Raw genomic sequence first — 14,370 nt, 5'->3', positions numbered from 1 at the left:
CCCAGGCATCACTGTGCCCCCCGAGGGTCAGGGGATGGGTCCCACACATCACCCTTGACCACCTGGCAGAGGATCCTGAACCGCATGGGCATGGGCAGGCGGGCGAGGTGCCTGATGAGGGGCACGGGCCCTTTTTTCACGCAGGTGGCACATCCAGGTGCTGGAAATGGTCTCTTGGTCATAGCTGGGGGGCAAAAGCTCTCAGCTGCCCGTGCAGCCCCAGCCCCACTGGCCCAGATCCTGCCTGGGTGCCCTGTGGGGCTGGCACTGGGGCTGGGGCAGCCCCCTCCCGTGGCTGGCAGTCCCTGCCCACCCCACTCCCATCCAGGGGAAAAGGGAGGAGGTTGTTTTCAATCTCTGTGCAGTAATGAGAGGGATAATAATGGTTATCCAGAGGCCTTTGCAAATAGAACAGTGGTTATTGGCAACTGGACTGACTTGGCACTGAGTGAAACTCGCAAACAACAATATTAAAGCCAGGAGGAAAAAAAAGGAAAGGAAAGGAGGGAGGAATGAAGGGAAGGAGGGGGAAAGAGAGAGAGAGAAGAAAAGGAAAGAAAGAAAAAGAAAGAGAGAGAAAGAGAGAAAGAAAGTAAGAAAAGAAAAGAAAAGAGAAAAGAAAAGAAAAGAAAAGAAAAGAAAGAAAAGAAAAGAAAAGAAAAGAAAAGAAAAGAAAAGAAAAGAAAAGAAAAGAAAAGAAAAGAAAAGAAAAGAAAAGAAAAGAAAAGAAAAGAAAAGAAAAGAAAAGCTCTGCCCACCCTTGGATCCAGAGGTGCGTTCACTCTCTCCTGGCTGTGCTCTGCTGCCGGGATCACCCTTTTTTCCCCCGAACTGAGTCTTTTAAAGTCCCTGAGCTGTGGCCGGGCAGATCTGAGATTTCACCACCACGCCCGTGAGCTCTCCCTTTCTCCTCGGGCAGAGACACAGACCCGAGCTCAGCGCAGCCCCTCCTGCCCTTCCCAGTGCCGAGTGTTGGAGGCACTCACATCTCATCTTCCAGTCCCTCACTGGTGTCTCCAGACCGGTTGCCCAGCCCTGCTCTCTGCCCAGAGCAGTAAATAAATCAAATACCTCGCCCTGTGGGTGGATCGGCCTCTTGGACACCGGCTGAAAGAACCTGTTCTGGGACAACACCACCCCCCCGTGGCTCAGAGCCCGTTCAATCTCCTTCCCGGGAATTCTTCCAGCTCGGTGATTGCCACGGCGTGAACAGAAGGAAGAGAGGAGATAGAAGAGAGCAAATGAGGAATTCTACAATGAACAACGAATATAAATCACTGACAACATCACTCCTGTTTGCTTCATTTCCCCACGCTGGGAGCCCCAGAGGCCACAACAGCAGGACAATCCATGGCTCGGGACTCCATCCACCAAAGCAGTCCACTACCAGAACAATCCCAAGGTTTGCTCAGCACTTTTGCTCACCTTGGCTTTGGCCTCTTCCACGGAAGCAGCAGCGTTGTGGACACAGCGTTCCCCGCTGGAGAAGTTTAACATCCCACACATCCCTTGTTCCTTTAATCACAACGTGTCCAGCGCTGCTGCATTCTGCAGTGTCATCTTCACAGCCTGCTGAACCACGGGTTTAATTCTCCACGAGCACACCTAGTCCAGTTACTCACGGCGTCTACTTGCCCAGCTGAATTTCCCAGAGCCCTCTGGTGTGTCCTTATTACACTTCTGGCAGAGAAACCTGCTTCAAGCCCAAGGGCCAAAGTCATTCTGTATGTAGAGTCACAGAATCATGGAATCATGGGATGGTTTGGGTTGGAAGGGACCTTAAAGCTCATCTCATTCCACCCCCTGCCACAGGCAGGACATCTTCTGCTATCCCAGGTTGCTCCAAGCCCTGCCCAACCTCACCTTGGGCACTGCCAGGGATCCAGGAGCAGCCACAGCTTCTCTGTGCAACCTGTGCCAGGGCCTCACCACCCTCACAGGGAAGAATTTCTAACCCAACCCTTCTCTCTTTCAGCTTGAAGCCATTCCTCCTTGTCCCGTCTCTCCAGTTCCCGATGAACCCCGGTGGACCCTGCTGGGCTTGGTGTGGGACAGTGCAGGTCCCTGCTGCCCCTGCTGGTCCATGGCAGGCCCAGCTGGGCTGTGCAGGGATTGCTCTCCTTCCCGTGGTGTGGGACAGGCTTTGCTGGGCTTTCTGGGACCCCTGCTCCCTCCCGAGGTGCCCTGGGGCTCTGCAGAACTTTCCATGGCATCACACAGACCCCTGCTCCTTCCCAGCAGATCTGATGGAGTTTCCACAGAGCAGCGTGGACCCTGCTCCCTCCCAGGAGCACCGTGGGTTCTGCTGGGCTTTGCCCACGTCCACGCAAGCCCCTGCTCTATTCGGAGTCAGCCCAGCCCCCAGGAGCACCTGCTCCCCCCAAAAGGCTCAGTGGGCTCCATCAGCACAGCTCTGCGGGCTCTGCTCCCTCCCACAGCTCTGCCAGCCTTTCTGCAGGCCAGGTGGCCCCTTCTTCCTCCTGGGGCACTTCAGGGCTTCTCCCTTCCCTGGGCTTCATGCAGGCCCACAGGTGAGCCCACTCTGACCCCTGGCACACCGTGGGCTCCGTCAGCCTTTCCCTGTTCAATGGGTACTTTGAGTAGGACCCAAAAGCTTTTGTGTTCCTGCCTCATGCACACCCTGGAGGGAGCAGGGAGCTGGGGGGAACCCACAGCGAGCCCGGGACCCCACCAATCTCCCCCTTCCTCCCACCACGGTGCCAGAGCCGTACGGTTCCCTGGCACAGACCCTCAGTGTCACACTGAACACCAAACACCAAATCCACACCAAACACCCTTTATTCACCACCCTCTGGCCCGTGCTCAGGGACAGCAGCAGTCCCAGGGTACTCCAGTCCCCGCAGGGACCCTCTGTCCCCTCGTGGCTGGTCCCTCCGTGGTCCCCCAGGCTCCCTCAGCGGTCCTTCCTGCGCAGTGGTGGGGACGGGGGGTAGTGGCGGGCAGGTGGCACGTCATAGTGACTGGGGATGTGGCTGTTCTTGGGGGAGTCGTAGTGGCTGGGGGGCTCTCTGCTGGGGGGGCCATCGGGCCCCTCAGGACAGCTCTCTGTGGGGACAAGAGAAGGCTGCAAGGGGACACGTTCCCCCCAGGGTCACGAAGGCCCCGTCACCAACGTCCCCGCGGGGACAGACAGGTCATGTCCCCCCCAGGGCTGTCACCAAGGCTCTTTCCTTCCTGGGGCTATGCACTCGCCATCACAGGGCTTGTGACCCCAGTGACCAGGGCCAGCAGGGCCAGCAGGGCCAGCAGGGCCAGGGGATGCCCAGCCGTACCCTCCTGTGGTGGCTCCTCGAGGAGCCCGATCTCAGCGTAGGACGTCTCCCTCTGCACAGGGGATTTCATCTCCATGTAGCTGCCCTCGTGGGCCTTGGCAGCGGCAGGGGGCAGCTCCTTGATGGTGGCGTAGGGGTTCTCGCTGGCCAGGGAGCTGGCGCTGGCCCTCAGCCCCTCCCAGGGGTGCTCTGGGGGAGAAGGAGTTGGGGGTCCCCCCATGGCAGGGAGCACGGGGAGAAGGAGCAGCTGTGTCCCAGGCAAGTCCCAACCCCATCCCTTTTGTACCCCATCCCTGTCCCGTCCCCATCCCCACCCTAATCCAGTCCTGTTCCAACCCATCCCCAAACCATCCCTGCCTCTTCCCCATCCCATCCCCATCCCATCCCATCCCATCCCATCCCATCGCATCCCATCGCATCCCATCGCATCCCATCCCATCCCATCCCATCCCCACCCTATCCCTGTCTCTTCCCTTTCTCCATCCCACTCCTACCTTTGCTGTCACCCTTCCTCAGGCCATGGCTGTAGGTGTAGCTCCTGTCCAGCTGCCTCCCTGTTAAGAGGGCAGATCTGGGGTCCCCTCTGCTTCATCTTCCCCCCCAGCATGAAGGTTCTGCACCCACCCCACCCCAGCCCCTTCCCAGGGGATCCTGAGCAGGGGGGGGACTCAGGTGCCCACCCCACTCTGGATCTGCCCCTCCACTCCTCCTCACCCCTGGGGCCCAGGGCGGACGGCCCGAGGTGTTTCCAGTCGGGAGGCAGCGTGGCATTGCCTTCGGGGCTGTAGGGTCTCTCCACGCCAGGGAAGAGCTGGGTGCCAGGCACCTGGAGCCCAAAAAGGGGACGGGTTGGCCTCGAAGGTGGTGGCAGTGGTGCCCCACGCAGCACCGTGCTTGTCCTGTGCCACAGCCTGTCCTACCTTGAGGGAGCTGGCTCTGTCCTGCGGGCCGGGGGCTGGCGGCGGGCACTGCGACAGGGTGTGGTAGCTGGGGTTGGAGTAGTAGTGGGCATGGTGGCTCGGGGGCACGTCTGGAGGGACAGGAGTCAGCCTGGTGGTGCCACAGGGCCACCCGGGGGGGCTGGGGCCGCACCTCCACCACGCGGCACTGACCTGGCACCATGTAGTCTGAGGTGTCCGTCTGTCCTGCTCTGTAGGCCACGGCCAGGTGCCGCCGCTCCTTGCCCTTCTGCCAGCGGTGGTAGCACAGGGTTGTGGCCACCACGGCCACCAGCAGTACCACCAGGGCCACCAGGCTCAGCAGCATGCCCAGGGGGCTGTAGGCTGCAGGGGAGGCTGGCTCGATGGTGTAGGGCACGTCAGGATTCCCTGGTGGGGAGGGGAGCAGTGTCAGTGCTCAGGGTGGGGGAGGGAACCTGGGGACCCCCGGCCCTGTCCCCACTCACCAGCCTCACAGCGGGGCCCAGTCGTGCCTGGGGCACAGGGACACGTCCCGTTGGTGGGGTCGCAGGTGGCATTGTGGGGACAGTGGCAGAGCTGGTCACATTGGAGCCCAAAAGTCCCGGGGGCGCAGGCTGGGGACACAGCGGTACCGTACAGCTCCATCCTGGGACCAGTCAGCCACAAACTGGCCCAATAGCTCCATCCTGGGACCAGTCAGCCACAAACTGGCCCAATAGCTCCATCCTGGGACCAGTCAGCCACAAACTGGTCCATCCATACTGGGACCAGTCAGCCACAAGGTGGCCCAATAGCTCCATACTGGGACCAGTCAGCCGCAAGGTGGCCAGGACCATGGAGGTCCACAGGGGCCTGTATGGCTCCGTACTGCCCAGAACCCCACAGGAGTCACCCCGGTGGCCACGGGCAGTTCCGTCTCTTGCTCCCTCCATCCCAATCAAGGGTCCCTTGCTCCCCACTCCCCCTCACCGCTCCCCCTGACCCCCCACTCACGCTGGGAGCAGCGGGGGCCCCGCCAGCCCGGGCTGCAGAGGCAGGAGCCGTTGGTGGGGTGGCAGGAGGAGCCGTTGGCGCAGGAGCAGCTCAGGGAGCAGCGTTTGCCGTAGCGGCCGGCGGGACAGGCTGGGGACAGAGGAACGAGCTTGGCCCTGATCCCTAAGGATCAGGCTGGGAGCAGGCTGGACTTTTGGGGGGTGCTCACTCACGGCGCTGGCAGCTGGGGCCGCGGTAGCCCGGGGTGCAGGTGCAGGATCCGTCCTGGGGGGAGCAGGAGGCTCCGTTGCGGCAGGAGCAGGACATGCGGCAGCCCCGGCCCCAGGAGCCGTGGGGACAGCCCTGCTTGCACTGCCGCCCTGCAGGGAGGGTGAGAGGTGAAGCTCAGGGCCGAGGGCACACTGGGGTCCTCCCAGTGCCTGCTGTCCCCTTTACCTGTCCAGCCAGGCAGGCAGTGGCACTCTCCTGTCGCGGGGTCACAGCCGTCGGCGTGGGCACAGACGCAGCGCTCCCCGCAGCCCGCCCCAAACGTCCCGTTCTGCAGCATGGGCACGGGCTGGGAGTCAGCACAGCGTGGTGGCACCGAACCCCGGTGCCCGCAGCACCAGCACAGCCAGCGGGACTCACCGGGCAGGGCTGCAGGCACTGAGGGCCCTGCCAGCCCGGGGGGCAGTGGCAGGTCCCGCTCTGGGGGTCGCAGGACGCCCCATGGGCACAGTCACAGCTCCGGTTGCAGCTGGGACCCCAAGTACCAGCAGGACACGGCACTGAGCAGTCAGGTCCGTGCCAGCCTGTGGGATGGGATGGGATGAGGGGACAGCGGGGTGGGTGAGGGGACGGGGACCCCCCCAGGAGCCGGTGTGCACGCACCTTCCTTGCAGAAGCAGGAGCCGTCGAGCGGGGAGCAGGCGAGGGCGTGCTGGCAGGAGCAGCGCCCCGAGCAGTTCATCCCAAAGGTGTTGGAGGGACACAGGGAGGAGCAGTGCTCGTCCTGGGTGTGGGCACCAAGAATTCAGCACGGACGGGACCCCCGCCCAGGGCTGGGCAAAGCACCCCCGTGGCTGGGGGTAACCTGGTGCTGTAGGGAAAGGCACCAACCCCAAAACCCCCCATGCTCCCACAGGAACCCCAAGCTCTCCACAGGGTTGCCCAGATCCCCAAGTTTTACCCCAAAGATGTCCCCAAAGGATGCCCAGATCCTGAAACTGCTCTCAGAGATAACCAGAACCCCAACCCATCCCTGAGGATGCCCAGACTCCCTTGTTGCCCCCAGGAATGCCCAGATTCCCCTGATTCCCCCAGGGATGCCCAGATTCCCCTGATTTCCCCAGGGATGCCCAGATTCCCCTGTTGCCCCCAGGAATGCCCAGATTCCCCTGATTCCCCCAGGGATGCCCAGATTCCCCTGATTTCCCCAGGGATGCCCAGATTCCCCTGTTGCCCCCAGGGATGCCCAGACCCCCCTGATTTCCCCAGGGATGCCCAGACCCCCCTGATTTCCCCAGGAATGCCCAGACTCCCCTGATTCCCCCAGGGATGCCCAGACCCCCCTGATTTCCCCAGGAATGCCCAGATTCCCCTGATTCCCCCAGGGATGCCCAGACCCCCCTGATTTCCCCAGGGATGCCCAGACCCCCCTGATTTCCCCAGGGATGCCCAGACCCCCTGATTTCCCCAGGGATGCCCAGACTCCCCTGATTTCCCCAGGGATGCCCAGACCCCCCTGATTTCCCCAGGAATGCCCAGATTCCCCTGTTGCCCCCAGGGATGCCCAGACCCCATGCTTGCCCACCCTCCAAACCATCCAGACACCCCATTCCCACCAGAGCTACCCAGACCCCCCATGATCCCTCCAGCACCACCCAGGCCCCCCCTCTCCCCCAGCACCACTCTCCCCCCGTGCCCCTCACCGTGTAGCCGGGGGGGCAGTGGCAGTGGCCCGTGGTCCCATCACAGACCCCCCCGTGGAGGCAGAGGCAGCTCTGCAGGCACCCGGGCCCGAAGTAGCCGGGGGGGCAGCTCTCATTGCAGTAGAGCCCGGCCCAGCCCGGGAGGCAAAGGCACTCCCCGAGCATCGGGTGGCAGCTGGGGGAGCACGCTCAGAACCCCAGTGCTCCCAGTACGGGGCACTGGCTGTGCTGGGAAGGGGCTTTGCAAAGGGGGGAGCACAGAACGCCTCCCCAGGTGGGGATTAAAGAGGTCCAGCACCTGGCTGGGTGGGGGAGGGTGTGGGGGGCGTCGTGGGGGGAAGGAAGGAGGGGAGGATGAGATTGGTGCAGAGGGAGGTGAGGGTGGTGGGAGGAGCTGGGTGGGATGGGGATGCTGGGGTGGGATTGGGGTGCCAGGATGAGATGGGAATATTGGGGTGGGATAGGGGTGTTGGGGGGAGTTGGGATACTGGGGTGGGATTGGGGTGCCAGGATGAGATGGGGGTGTTGGGGTGGGGATGCTGGGGTGGAATTGGGATGCTGGGGTGGTATGGGGGTGTTGAGATGGGATGGGGGTGTTGAGATGGGATGGGGATGCTGGGGTGGGGATGGGGGTGTTGGGGTGCAATTGGGATGCTGGGGTGGGATTGGGATGCCAGGATGGGATGGGGATGTTGGGGCAGGATTGGGGTGCCGGGGTGGGCTGGGGACGCCGGGGTGGGCTGGGGACGCCGGGGTGGGCTGGGGGCCGTACCTCTGGCTGTGCTGGGGGTGGCAGAGGCAGCGGCTCTCGCAGTGCAGCCCGTAGAGGCCGGGCAGGCAGTGCCGCTCCTCGCAGCGGCTGCCCTGGAAGCCGGCCTCGCACAGGCAGCCCCCATGCACGTGGAAGCACTGGCCCCCGTTGGCACAGTCACAGCTCTCCTGGCAGTCCTGCCCGTACCGCCCCACTGGGCACCTCTCCTGGCACCTGCACGGGGGGGCACAGGTGGTGACACAGCCCCACCAAGAGCTGGGGTGCCCCCTGGGATCCCCCCTAGCCCCGAGCTGAGGCCATCCAGCTCGTTGCATGCCAGACTGGGGGAGCTGGGGGTGCCTGGCCTGCATGGACACCCGGTCCTGGCAGCGGTGGGTTGCGGTGGCCTCGTCCCCATGTGCCACGTCCCCTGAGCCCTGTCCCTGGATGCCCCCTCCCTGCTCCCAGACCGTGGACCCCCACTCCAAAAATGCCCTGTCCCTAAGTGTCCCTTCCCCCTGCCCCCATCCCCTTGGCCATCCAATCCCCGGTACCCCCATTCCCCTCCCCACCACCCCTTTGTGCCCCCAGCCCCCACATCCCTGCCCCCACAATCCAGGTGCTGCTCATGCCCTTCCCCTCCATCCCCCCACCACCTCAGACCCCCATCCCCACGTCTTCCCCCAGCCCTTGCCCAGTTCCCCCCTCACTGCTCTCCGGTGAAGCCGGGGGCACACCGGCACTGCCCCCCGTGGGGGTCACAGTGGCCCCCGTTGTGGCAGCGACACTCGCCCTGGCAGCCAGGCCCAAAGCGCCCGGGGGGGCACGGCACGGAGCAGATCTCCCCCTGCAAAGGAGCACCAGGGTCAGCAGGGGAAACTGAGGCAGAGACCACGTGTTGGAGTGGGGCACAGCCCACCTACCATCCATCCGTGAGGGCACACGCAGGTGCTGCTGCTGGAGGGGTGGCAGATGCCCCCGTTCTGGCAGGGACAGGGCGTGGTACAGGACATGCCCTCAGGGCAGGGCACCTCGCAGCTGTGGGGGGTGAGGGGTGAGCAGGAGCCTGCCTGGGGCTGGCAGAGGAGGGGAGGGCACAGAGGGAGGGGTCCCTACTCACAGGGGGCCGCTCAGCCCCGGTGGGCAGAGGCAGGCGCCAGTGGAGGCGTTGCAGGGGGCCTGGTGGTGGCAGGGGCAGGACAGGTGACAGCTCTGCCCGTAGGTGCCAGGTGGGCATGGCTGGCTGCACAGGGGGTCGGTGAAGCCGGGGGGACAGGAGCAGACCCCGGTCAGGGGGTTACAAGGTGCCCCATGGTGGCAGGGGCAGCGCTGTCCGCAGTCCAGCCCCCAGAAATGCTCATCACACTCTGCATGGGGGAGACAGCGGTGCTTCCTATTCCTATTCCATCCCATCCCATCCCATCCCATCCCGTCCCATCCCAGTCATTGCCAACCCTTCATCCATGCCCATTCAGTCCCCATCTTGTCGCCATGCCATGTCCATTCCCATCATGTCCCTTTTCTATCTTCATCCACATTCCCATCCCATCCTCCTCCCATCTCTGCCCCTACCCCATTCCCATCCATCCTATCCCTGTTCCCATCCCCTCTTCCTCCCCATCCCAATCTCCATTCCCATTCCAACCCATCCCAATCTCCATCCCCATCCCAAACAATCCCATTTTCCATCCCCATCCCAAACAATCCCATTCTCCATCTCCATCCCAACCCATCCCAATCTCCATCTCCACTCCTCCCCATCCCATTCTCCATGCCCATCCCGTTCTCTTCCCACCCAAGGCCATTCCCAGCCCATCCCCATCCCGTCTCCATTCCCATTCCATGCACCCCCCACCCCAATTCCATCCTGACCCCGTCCCCATTAACCCCTTGGGTGCCGCACCGTGGCTGCTCAGCCCTCCAGGGAAGCCCACTGCCCCATCTGCCACCCCTGGCTGGGGGTCCCCTGCCCAGCCGTGCCCAGCCGTGCCCAGCTGTGCCCAGCTGTGCCCAGCTGTGCCCAGCTGTGCCCAGCCCTCACCGCTGGAGCAGCTGGGGCCGCGCCAGCCCGGCTCGCACTGGCACAGCTCGGGAGCCACGCAGCGGCCGTGGACGCACTCCTGGCTGCAGTGAGCTGGGGGGACATGGCCGAGCAGAGAGTGTCCTCAGGGAGCTCTGGGGACACCCTGCAGCGGGACACGGCCCCAGGGCCCCCCCGAGCCCCGGCCCCACTCACGGACACAGGAGTCCCGGCTCTCGTAGTAGCCCTGGCAGCACTGGTAGCGCCGCCGGTAGTCGGTGCGGACGGCCTGGCGGTACTCGGTGCGGTACACCACCCTGCGCCACCAGGGGACACGGTGACCGTGCTGTCCCCCCTGCCCCTGGGGACACGCTGTGCTGGGACAGCCCTCCCAGTCCCCCCCCAGTCCTCCCAGGGCCCTGGGGACACGCTGTGCTGGGATAACCCCCCCTCAGCTCCCCATGGCACAGCCCTTCTCCAGCCCCCCAGCCTTGGGGACAGACCCTCTGCAGCCCCCCCATGAGCTTGGGGACACCTGGCATGGGGACAGCCCCCCTGACCTGGAGGCAACCCCCCTCCAGCCCCTCCCCCAGCCCCCCTGCAGCCCCCTCGATGTCCTTGTCCCACCCTGGGGTGGGACATTCCCCCTCCAGCCCCTCACAGCCTTGGGGACACCCTGGGGTGGGACATTCCCCCTCCAGCCCCCCACACCCCTGCAGTCCCCGAGGGGCCCTGGGGAGCTGGGGGTGCTCCCACCTCTGCTTTGGGCAGGGCAGGGGGAGGCCCAGGCCCCCGGGGCAGGGCTCGCTGGAGGACACGACGTGGGGTTTGGTGTACGACTCCTTCACCGGCGCCGTGAAGCTGCGGGTGGGGGGAATTTGGGGTGACTGCAGGTCCTGGGAGACCCCACCGCTGTCGCCGTCCCCCTCCCCTGTCCCCTCAGCCCTACCTCTCCCAGTAGCTGCAGACGTTGGGGTCTCCGGGCCGGAGGGCAGCCAGGAGCCCGGCGTGCACCGCCAGCACCGCGGCCCGCAGCAGCATCCTGCACGGAGAGACCACGGCTTTAGCCTGTGCCTCCGCACATTCCCGCTCCCCACCCACCGCCCCCGGCCCCAGCTCCACATCCGACCTCCCTGCAGGGCCGGCTTTGCATTCCTCCATCCCAAAAAACAGCCCCGGCCCCGCTGCTCCCTGAGCGCTGCTCCGTGCCAAGGGGAAACTGAGGCACGGCCGCTCAGCAGCCTGGGTGGCCCCACGCAGCCTCATCCCAGCACTCTGAGACACCCCGGGGCACATCGGGAGCATCACCCCGACCTGTCCTGGACACCCCATCCTAAGTGGGGGGGGGGGGGATGCTGCCAGAGCTGGGAGCCCGGGGTGCCAGGGTGGGGCTGGGCACGGCGCCTCCAGCCCCTGGCACGGCGCCGCGTGGCCCCACTTCAACTCGCTCTCTGTTTATTCCCACTTGTGTTTCCTGGATCCAGCAGCTTCTCGCTCAAGCCAGAGAGGGTCCGGCTCTGCCGGGGCGGCTCTAGGAGCGTTTCCAGCCGGAGGCCGGGGTGGGAGGGCCCGCGACCCCCGAGCCCGCCGGGCCGGGCGTGCTGTTTACCGGGATGAGCGTTTCGGGGCAGGACAGCCGCGTGCCAAGGAGGAAACAGAGGTTTCCTGGTCAGCACAGCTGGATTTACCGGGGCTTCCTTGCTGCTCCAGCCATGGGACACCCCAAAGGTGCTCCCCGGGGTCATCCTCCCCCTCACCAGAGCCCGCGCTGCGTTTTGGGGCCAGAGCATCCGGTTTGGGGTGGAAAAACTGTTAGTGGGAAAGTTTCCCCCCATTTCCCTTCAACTCCCGGCAGTGAGGAATTAATTGCTCATCTGCTGCCAAAATTCCCTCCCATGGACCCTGCCGAGGGGGGAGAGCCAGGGGAGCCCCGAGCTCATCCCCCAGCCTCATCCCCTCTCCCAGCAACGTGGGGGGACCAGGGGGGTCCCAGCATTGCTGGGAAAAACAGGAACCACGGGGAGATGCTGGCAGGAAAAGCAAGGAGTCATCAAAACGTGCCGGCACGTCCCATCTGCTCCTCGCTGCGGGGCTCAGCCGCGGGAAAGAGCCCCCCCAAAACGGCAAGAGGCTCCCCAAGAGCCGGCGCTCCTCTCCCCACTGGTGTCCCTAAGAGCCCCCCGCGTGGGATGAGAAGCATCCCACTGCTGACGGGGCTGAAAGGAGCGCGTGGGGTGAGGCCAGGGGAGCAGCCCTGCCCTGTCCCTGCGGGGGACACGGTGCTGTCCCCCCCCCCAGCCGCTATCTCTGCCCCGGCGCTTCCTCTGCCGCAGCCCCGGGGTCTGACGCGTTTCCTCCGCGGACCCGCAGGGATGGGGCTGGGCGAGGGCGAGGGGGGCACGGGTGCAAGTCAGGGGCAGGGAAAGGGACAGGGGCAGAGTCAGGCTCAGCGCTGGGGTCACCGCGGCGTGTCGCAGCACTGTCCCACGCCCCACCCGCTGTCCCCCAGCCACCAGCGTCCCCTCGCCTTGGAACCTGCACCATCCCCTGCTCCCCGGGGCGCTGGGGACCGTCCCCTCCGACAGCGCCCGGCAGGGGACGGTGCAAGCCGCCCATGCCAGCCCCGGCCCCAGGGTGCCCCGGGCGGGGACAGTGGCACTCACCTGGCCGCGGTGGCAGGCAGGGTCAGGGCGCAGCGGCCCCGACGCGGGGCTGGGCCGGCCTGGCCGGCCGGGATGGCGCAGCGCGGCCGTCGGAAGCGGAGGGAGGGCTGGAGCTGCTCTCAGGAAGTTTGGACGTGGAGTCAACTACGGAAAAGGCAAAAAAATAAAAAAAAATCCCATTAATTATTTTTTTCTTTTCTATTTTTTTTTTTTTTTTTTTTTTTTTTTTTTTTTGCTTCTGTCCAGAAACCAGAGGGTTTTGGCACAGCAGCACGGCCGGGACTGCTCTCACAGAGCACTGGACGGGGAGGGGTCTGTGGGGACATCCTGGTGCAGCCCCTCAGTGGGGTGCTGGTGCTGGAGGGTGTCCCCTTCCCGAGGGCTCCGTGGCACCCATGGGTGCAGGGCCTGACCCGCAGGGCTGGGGCAAGAGAAGGGACCCCCTGAGCAAGGGGCAGCTGCTCTGTGGTGAGGGGATGTGGGGACCAGGTGTCCTTTGGCTTCAGGGCAGCAGCTGCTGGCAGCAGAGCAGAGCCTGGGATTGGTGCCCAACACCCTGGGCACAGCATCCCTGCATCCCAGGACATCATCCCTGCATGCCAAAATCCTGGGCACAGCATCCCTTCATCCCAGGGACACATGGTCCCTGTGTCCCAGCATCCCTGGCACATCATCCCTATATCCTAGGACATCATCCCTGCATCCCAACACCCCGGGCACAGCATCCCTGCATCCCAGGACATCATCCCTGCATCCCAATATCCCTGGCACATCATCCCAGCATCCTGGGCACAGCATCCCTGCATCCCAATATCCCTGACACAACATCCCTGCATCCCAACATTCTGGGCACAGCATCCCTGCATCCCAATATCCCTGACACAACATCCCTGCATCCCAGGACATCCTCCCTGCATCCCAGGGACACCTCATTCCTGCACCCCCAAATCCCAGGTGCACCTCCCCCCCCCCCATTCTGGGCACGGTGTCCCTACATCCGGGGCACACGGCATCTCCAGGTCTCAGGATCCTGGCTACATGCCAGGACTGCAGGCACGAGTCACCCCCTCACCCCAGACACCCCAGCATCCCCGGCCGTGTGTTCCCCTGCATTCCAGGATCTCTGAATGCACACATCCACACATCCCCCCATATCCTGGGATCCCTGGCCTTGCATCACCCCCATACCCCCGGATTTTCAACCTCTGCATCCCCGAATCCAGACCAGATACCACAATCACCTCCGGGGCTCCTGACCGTATGCCCTCATCCCGAGACCCCCGTGTCACCACGTGTTCCCCCGACCCCGGGACCCCCGGCCCGGCAGCTCAGCACCACGGGCCCCCTTGCCCAGCTGCCCCCCACCCCCAGCACACATTAGCGGCCTCGGCGGCTCCCGAGGCGCCGTTAATTGCTCTGCTCGTTACAGGAACAGCTCTAATCACTCACAACGATTTTCACATCCCAGGGAGACTCAGCTGCCCGCCCCCCCTCGCCGTTCCTCTCCCCGGGTCTCCATTAGGATCAAGCCCACCCGCAGCTGGGGCTCTGTGCGACCACCCCAAAAAGGCGCTTCCCGGAGCAGGGGTGGGCACGGGGAACGTGGGGGCTGCGCTGCCCTGGAGTAGGAAAGGAAATTGGAGATGGGACAAGGTGGGGACATCCGGAGCTGAGGGTCTGCTGGGGAAGTGACCCCCCCCCCCTCCCTCCAATGCTTTTTAAGGTGTCCCCAGGGCGGGGGGAAATATTGCTCGGGGACATTGCAGCGGCACTTCAGTGCTGAGATGCCTTTGCAGCCCCCCCGGGAGCCTCAGAGCGGA

General features: G+C 64.3%; 1 protein-coding gene across 2 annotated transcripts; it reads right to left on the bottom strand.

The window, feature by feature from the left end:
• Nucleotides 1-2,781: 2,781 nt before the first annotated feature.
• PEAR1 (platelet endothelial aggregation receptor 1) lies at nucleotides 2,782-12,630 on the bottom strand. 2 transcript variants are annotated; one of them, XM_053966906.1, is made up of 22 exons: nucleotides 12,551-12,630; nucleotides 10,837-10,929; nucleotides 10,644-10,748; nucleotides 10,104-10,204; nucleotides 9,909-10,001; nucleotides 8,988-9,234; nucleotides 8,791-8,905; nucleotides 8,578-8,714; nucleotides 7,889-8,101; nucleotides 7,117-7,291; nucleotides 6,077-6,197; nucleotides 5,834-5,997; nucleotides 5,642-5,744; nucleotides 5,419-5,565; nucleotides 5,207-5,335; nucleotides 4,699-4,827; nucleotides 4,406-4,621; nucleotides 4,214-4,323; nucleotides 4,008-4,119; nucleotides 3,788-3,847; nucleotides 3,294-3,482; nucleotides 2,782-3,066 (listed from the first exon to the last, which is right to left on the bottom strand). In XM_053966906.1, exons 2-22 carry the CDS (start codon nucleotides 10,926-10,928, stop codon nucleotides 2,915-2,917), a joined length of 2,910 nt encoding a protein of 969 aa, XP_053822881.1. In that variant the 5' UTR covers nucleotide 10,929; nucleotides 12,551-12,630; the 3' UTR covers nucleotides 2,782-2,914. The 2 variants fall into 2 exon arrangements, with proteins under 2 accessions (XP_053822881.1, XP_053822882.1); XM_053966907.1 differs by lacking the exon at nucleotides 4,699-4,827.
• Between the last annotated feature and the right edge of the window lie 1,740 nt (nucleotides 12,631-14,370).

Source organism: Vidua chalybeata, chromosome 29, assembly GCF_026979565.1.
Source record: "Vidua chalybeata isolate OUT-0048 chromosome 29, bVidCha1 merged haplotype, whole genome shotgun sequence".
Classification (NCBI taxonomy): Eukaryota; Metazoa; Chordata; class Aves; order Passeriformes; family Viduidae; genus Vidua; species Vidua chalybeata.
The sequence above is the reverse complement of the archived record's forward strand: the minus strand, read 5'-3'. Positions and strand labels throughout refer to the sequence as shown.

Excerpts from the sequence above, each read along its gene's own strand:
- PEAR1 (XM_053966906.1), bottom strand. The coding sequence starts at position 10,928 with ATGCTGCTGCGGGCCGCGGTGCTGGCGGTGCACGCCGGGCTCCTGGCT. Across the intron at positions 5,998-6,076 it reads CTCCTGCTTCTGCAAGGAAG|GCTGGCACGGACCTGACTGC; the intron begins GTGCGTGCACAC and ends CCCATCCCACAG. Across the intron at positions 4,120-4,213 it reads ACAGAGCCAGCTCCCTCAAG|GTGCCTGGCACCCAGCTCTT; the intron begins GTAGGACAGGCT and ends TTTGGGCTCCAG.